The 6,886-nt window shown below is 39.5% G+C and overlaps 1 protein-coding gene across 1 annotated transcript; it reads right to left on the bottom strand.

The window, feature by feature from the left end:
- Window positions 1–3,245: 3,245 nt before the first annotated feature.
- LOC104997113 (microtubule-associated proteins 1A/1B light chain 3B) lies at window positions 3,246–3,764 on the bottom strand. The gene has a single exon (XM_010851681.1). The coding sequence runs from the start codon at window positions 3,696–3,698 to the stop codon at window positions 3,321–3,323; it is 378 nt and encodes a 125-aa protein (XP_010849983.1). The 5' UTR covers window positions 3,699–3,764; the 3' UTR covers window positions 3,246–3,320.
- Window positions 3,765–6,886: the final 3,122 nt, after the last annotated feature.

Below are 6,886 nucleotides of genomic sequence, written 5' to 3'. Positions count from 1 at the left end.
GTGTTGTTGCTGAATGGTGTCTGCGTTTGAAACTCTCTTTCATATTAATTCAAGATGTCATCGGTCTCTCTCTTTGACTCACACAAAGGAAGAGAAACGATTCTTTTCTAGGGAGGACCTCAAAGGCAGAAGCTGCACTGACACTGCAGAAGATTTGAGGAAAGGTTCAGCAGGCCTTTTTGAAAGCGTGTTATGTGGGTGCACTTTCTTCTGCCTAAATTGACAGTTCATTTGCTTTTGAAGTCTGGAAGGGAAAAACAGTTACCAGAAAGAAACCCCCTTCTCAGAAGCAAGGCTGGCTTGTCTCTGGGAGTTCTCAGTGTGTTGTTGACTGGCGTTGTGAACCACTTTTCCTTACTCTTGTCCAAAGAAAGCCTTAGGATGCAAATTTATTTTTAAAATTAAGTTTTTTTTTCATGCTTCAAAAAGTGAACTTGTGTGAGTGACCACTCTCTGGTCCTCAGTATTTTTGTGCAAAAACGAAGACAGTACAGATAGTGAAAGCTTGTCAGAGGCGCATGCTGGAAAGATCATTAAATATAGTCACATACTAGTTCAGAAGAACTGAAAGACATTAAGAAAATTATAAAAGCCATAAAGCAGAACCTTATTAATCAGAGCAGCAAAACCTACAAATGAGGTGACAGAATTCAAGAAAGAACTAAAAATAAAAGGAAAAAAGTCATTTTAGAAAAGAAGACTGAACTAGAAGGAACAATAGAACAAACAGATAATAGAAGGTAAAAAGAAATATAATTTAACAATTAAAAAGAAATTAGAGAAATTAAAAGAACTTGAGTGAAGTGAGACGTAGGAGTAAGGTCAGAAATCTGGTTAATGGAAGGGGAAGAAGAGCAAAGAAAAGGAAAGAACAAGCATTAAAACTGGAGGTCAAGAAAACTTTTCTGAACTATTTCCTGGAATGTTTTGAATTACAGATCGAAAGAGCTATACTGACCCAGAACTGCAAATACCAGGACACATTCTAGAACAGTTGCTGGGCTTTAGAGAAAAGTTTTTAATTTCTTTTAAGGCACAAATAGCATGTGCCTTATGAAAGAAAGGAAATTAGATTATTACCAGACTTAAAATAAAAAAATTATTTTATGCAATTTGTACTTTCCATTTATGGTTGTTATAAAATATTGGCTGTATTCCCTGTGTTGTTCAATGCATCTTTTACCCTATTTTAACACAATAGTTTGTACCTACTGATCCCCAACCTATTGCCCCTCCCCTCTCCCCATTGCACTGCAGGCAGATAAAGAATCTGCAATGCAGGAGATGTGGGTTTGATCCCTGGGTCGGGAAGGTCCCCTTTCCCGAGAAGTTGCCATTTCCCCGAGAAGGAAATGGCAACCCAATCCAATATTCTTGCCTGGGAAATCCCATGGACAGAGGAACCTGGCGGGCTACAGCCCATGGGGTCACAAAAGTCGGACACAACTTAGTGACTAAACCACCACCTCCCCACTGTATTACCCGACTTTGTGACAGCAAACATTTATGCCAGAAGATGGAATAAGATACTCGAGGAAACAAAATCTAAGCGAAAAGTTTTATCTCCAGTAAGACTGATACTAGCTGTGATCAACTTGCAAGAACTCAGGGAATATTGTTCTCAAGGGCCCTTCCTTATTAAAGTATCCACTAGAGATCAAGTCCATGACATAGATACAGAAGAACTGGTGGTGAGCATGAAATCCATGTTTGCTTATAGAACTGAGACTTAATGAAGGTTAAAGAGAAAGATTATAATATCTAAAGGTTATATAATCTGTCAGCATAGATCTAGTGCAACCATTGAAAAAGAGAGAATAAGGCTAACCTAAGAAAAACATTTTTTTTTTCTTATAGGAATCTTATTGGTCACACAGTAGTTACAAGAATGTCAGATATAATGATGTATACAATCTAAACAAGACAGGCTAATTAAGAATGAACATAATGTAAAAATATACATATTAAAAGTTACATGTGGACAGATGCATGCAGCAGGAAGAGCAGATTGGGGCTGAGCGCCCGTATGCAGTAATATTGCTTTTTCTTCCTCAATTACAGTAAATAACTGCCACTAACAGATACAGGTTTTCCACACACATCTAGATACACAAGAGTGAACGGTGGCCTGCTGCGTGTACAGTCTCAAGTGGGTCTGATCCTTCTGTGGCAGCTCTCACAAAAAATGGTACATAGTGAACCCCATGCAGGTAGTAGGAAGCACTCGTTATTTACTCTAGTTGGACTTCAAAAATGTTTAACGTCTGACATCAGTATCTGTGAAGAACGTTTCCTTTTGCTATTTTCAAAATTGACATGCACATGGAGCGGGAGTACTTTGATGACTGCCTGACCTAACAGTGATAACTGAAATACTCTTAAAAATGTTTTAATAACATATTTTAGTCACACACAACATAAAACATGGATCATCTACAGCTACAAGCCAAAAGGCAGAAGAAGTATCTGAATCTCAATGCTTTTAGTTTCAGTATCCTGCAGCTTTCTACCTTTGTCCCAAAGAATGAAACCCATGTAACTGCTTGTTTATTTACCAAAGCAGGCACCATTCTGAGCTCTTAAGAGAATATTCAAAACAAAAAATGTCTTTCTCTAGGCCTTCTGAGAAACTTGACCAAAATTATAAATTATTCAAGGTTCCTATTGAGCAGTGGTGTTTTTCTGTGTTACTGTCTAGAGAACAAACCAAATGAGAACTCTGGAACGAGAGTGCTAACTTGAAACACACTTATTAGCAAGTGGGTACCCTGGACAGCAGCACGGTTTCCTTATTTCCTGAACACCCCCATTCACCGTGCTTTTTGCCAACTATTATGGCAAATGCATTGGGGGTGCGTGGCTATACCTGACAACATATACTTAAAGATCCTCTCAAGGAGATTCCTCCAGTTGACTGCAAACCCTTCTATAAAAAGTTGGCAGCTTCTGTGAACCTAGAGAAGACAATGTCTCTCTGAATGCTCAAAACTGCAAGTTTCTTTTGGGGGAAAAAAACATTAACTTGAAGGTCTATTTTATTGGCAACTTATAATGCAAAGTATTTTATTTTTAAACATTAAATTTAAAAACAAGATAGCCTAGGTGAAATAATAAAGTTTCCCAAAGCTGAATGTGCTCATCTGGAGCTCAGTTTTTCTGTTTGAAGTACAAAAAAACAACTTCCTAAAACTCCTAGGCAGGAAACTACTGTTTTGATGATCGGTGATTAGATGAACTGATCAACCTCAGTTGGTAATATCCCTTTTTTATTCCTTGGTAAGGGTTTAAAAAATTCTGTAACACGCATTTTTCTTTTAGTCTTACACAGATAATTTCATTCCAAAAGTCTCCTGAGAGGCATATACCATATACAGGAATCCATCTTCATCCTTCTCGCTTTCATACACTTCACAAATCGGAGTGGACACACTCACCATGCTATGTCCATTCACTAACAGGAAGAAGGCTTGATTAGCATTGAGCTGTAAGCGCCTTCTTATTATCTTGATGAGCTCACTCATGTTGACATGATCAGGCACCAGAAACTTTGTTTTATCCAGGACAGGAAGCTGTTTCTCACCTTTGTATCGTTCTATTATTACCGAGATTTTGGTAGGATGCTGCTCTCGGATAAGTCGGACATCTTCTACTCTTTGTTCGAAGGTTCGGCGCTGTTTGAAGGTTTTCTCGGAAGGCATGGCGCTGCAGGCTGGGTGGGGGCGCGAGTTGGAGGCTGCAGGCGGCGGCAGAGGCGGCGACAGCTCCGACAGAAAAACATTTTTTAAAGTGTTTTCTCTATTCAAAATCTGTGACAGTGTTATTATTATTCTAAGACTGTTGTACAGTTGTCATAGCTTAGAGCAAACGATGGGATATTCTGATTCTGTCAGCTTTGCGGTCCTTGAGAACTAGGATTGTTGGTATGGAATAAAGGGTGCAATCCCCTAGTAGCTCTAGTCCCCAGAGCGTGGCCCTGATACACTGTGTTCCCTTAAAAGAAACTAGGACTTGGAGAAATGGCTGATTCCAGGTCTGGACTAGGAAATGTATAAGATGAACTAGAGCGTCTTGACGTAGCACGAGCAGGAAGGCCATCAGAGACAACTAGAGGGACAGACAAGTCTCAGGGGCCATTCTGAAGAGGCTCCCACAAGTCAAAGGTAAGCAGTTTGAGCCTTAATGAGAATAACATTGAAATATATTTAAATCCATGATTTCACAGTGGTATCTAAAAAGAAAGCTAACTGGTCACCTTCTGAGGATGCCAGGTAGCCAATTCTTTATTATGAAAACTGTGAATAAAAACAAAGAATCGAATGTTTGTATTGCTTCTCCTTTATGAATTGCAACCAAGTAAATGAGAGGACGTATTTCTTTGTGAAATGCTTCTAGCTCATAAATAAAAACAATGTGATAGAATGTCACCATTCTAACTACCTCAAATGAATCAGTTAACCTAGGCATTGAGTGAGCACTGACAACTACCAATATTAAAAGAAAATGAAAACCAGATATTATGTACCCCCTGGTGAAAGAATATATCACCACTTCATCTTGTCAAAGAGACGGAATCTGAGTCTCATCAACCCCCTGGATCTGGTAGCCAATCCATGGGAAAAACCCAGGATAGGGGAATATGCTGGCCTGTACCGCATGTAGTGTGGTAGAAGTCCAGGCTGGAGCAAACTGCACAGATTAAACAACTTAGGTACTTCAGCAGATATACTGTGAGCAAATGAAGGGGACAGAACGGGGATATACCAAGTTAGCAGAGGGAGCCGACTACCCTACTGTGCCCTTGGTTGGTAAAACCATAAAGTAACACAGGAAGGTTACACAGGAAGGTTAGAGGGAGAGCTGGAGGCTGTGATTAGTGTGGGGCACCTGGAGAATACTTTACCGAGTGTTCTGTTCTTTTTTTTGGGGGGGTACTTACTTTTTTATTTAGATGCTCCAGGTGTTAGCTGAAGCACGCGGCATCTTCGTTCTTTGTTACAGCATGCGGGATCCTTAGTTGCGGCATGCGGAATCTTTAGTTGGGCAGGTAAACCCTTGGTTGCGGCATGTGGGATCTGGTTCTCTGACCCGGCCCCCTGCATTGGAAGCTCAGAGTCTTAGCCACTGGACCACCGGGGAAGTTCTCCCAAGTGTTCTGTTATTGCGTGATGCTAAGTTGCTTCACTCATGTCTGACACTTTGAGACCCTATGCACTGTAGCCCTCCGGGCTCCTCTGTCCAGGGGATTCTCCAGGCAAGAATACTGGAATGGGTTGCCTTGCCCTTCTCCAGGGGTTTTTCCCAATCCAGGGATCAAACCCACAGCTCTTATGGCTCCTGCATTGGAGGCAGATTCATTATTACTGCTGAGCCAGTGGGGAAGCCCGTTCTATTGTTAACACACTACTATACTTGTTTTAACATATATATAGCCAACCCATTCAACCATCCATCAACTCACCTTAATTTTACGTTTCAAAGTAAATTACAGACATTTGTGTACTTCCCTCAAAGTACTTGGGTACTGTATACCATTAACCAGATTTTAGTATTTACGTACAGCTTTTATCTTTTGATGTAAAATTTACATAAAATTAAATACACAAAGTTTTAGTGTACATTCACTGAATTTTTTTACAAATACATACAACCATGTAGCTCATATTAAGACAGACATTACCATCATCCCCAAATTCCCTCATGTTCCTTCTAGTTCTCTAAAACCTGAATGTATTTTTTCTCAAATGATTAAATTCAAGAACAAAATTGATTTCTTTTTGAATGAAAAAAAAAAAGCTTGTTTCACTTCCTCTTTCCTTCCCTTGAGGTTAGCTTTTGTAAACATAATATACACTAAGAATCTCACTTTGGATTATCGCTAGTAGTACTGAGAGGAAGTCTAGAATGGTGGTTAAAATTTTGGAACCAGACTGCCTGGGTTTGAATCCCAGCTCCTTTCCTTATCAGTGGTGTGAGATTTCTTACATACCTTCTCTGCCTTAATTTTTTCCTTTGAAAGTTAGAGGTAATAATACCTTCATCAAAGGGCAGTTCTGAGGATTAAATGGGGTAGGATAGTTGGCCCTCCGTATCACAGTCCTCTGCGGATTCAATCAACAACGGGTTGAAACTATTTGAAGAAATTCTAGAAAGTTCCAAAAAGTAAAAAAGTAAAACTTGAGTGTGCCACATGCTGGCAACTATTTGGATAGAATTTACATTATGTTTACAGTTATTTACATAGCATTTGTGTTATTTTAGGTATTATTAATAATCTAGAGATGATTCAGAGTATATATGAGGATGTGTGTAGGTTTTATGCTAATATGAAACCATTTTCGCTTCTCTTCTTTTCACAGCTATTTGTAAGGCCTCCCCAGACAGCCATTTTGCTTTCTTGCATTTCTTTTACATGAGGATGGTCTTGATCCCTGTCTCCTGTACAATGTCACAAACCTCATTCCATAGTTCATCAGGCACTCTATCTATCAGATCTAGGCCCTTAAATCTATTTCTCACTTCCACTGTATAATCATAAGGGATTTGATTTAGGTCATACTGAATGGTCTAATGGTTTTCCCTACTTTCTTCAATTTAGTCTGATATTGGCAATAAGGAGTTCATGGTCTGAGCCACAGTCAGCTCCTGGTCTTGTTTTTGCTGACTGTATAGAGCTTCTCCATCTTTGGCTGCAAAGAATATAATCAATCTGATTTTGGTGTTGACCATCTGGTGATGTCCATGTATAGAGTCTTCTCTTGTGTTGTTGGAAGAGGGTGTTTGTTATGACCAGTGCATTTTCTTGGCAAAACTCTATTAGTCTTTGCCCTGCTTCATTCCGTATTCCAAGGCCAAAATTTGCCTGTTACTCCAGGTGTTTCTTGACTTC

Source organism: Bison bison, unplaced genomic scaffold (genome assembly GCF_000754665.1).
Source record: "Bison bison bison isolate TAMUID 2011002044 unplaced genomic scaffold, Bison_UMD1.0 scf7180017864304, whole genome shotgun sequence".
Classification (NCBI taxonomy): Eukaryota; Metazoa; Chordata; class Mammalia; order Artiodactyla; family Bovidae; genus Bison; species Bison bison.
The sequence above is the reverse complement of the archived record's forward strand: the minus strand, read 5'-3'. Positions and strand labels throughout refer to the sequence as shown.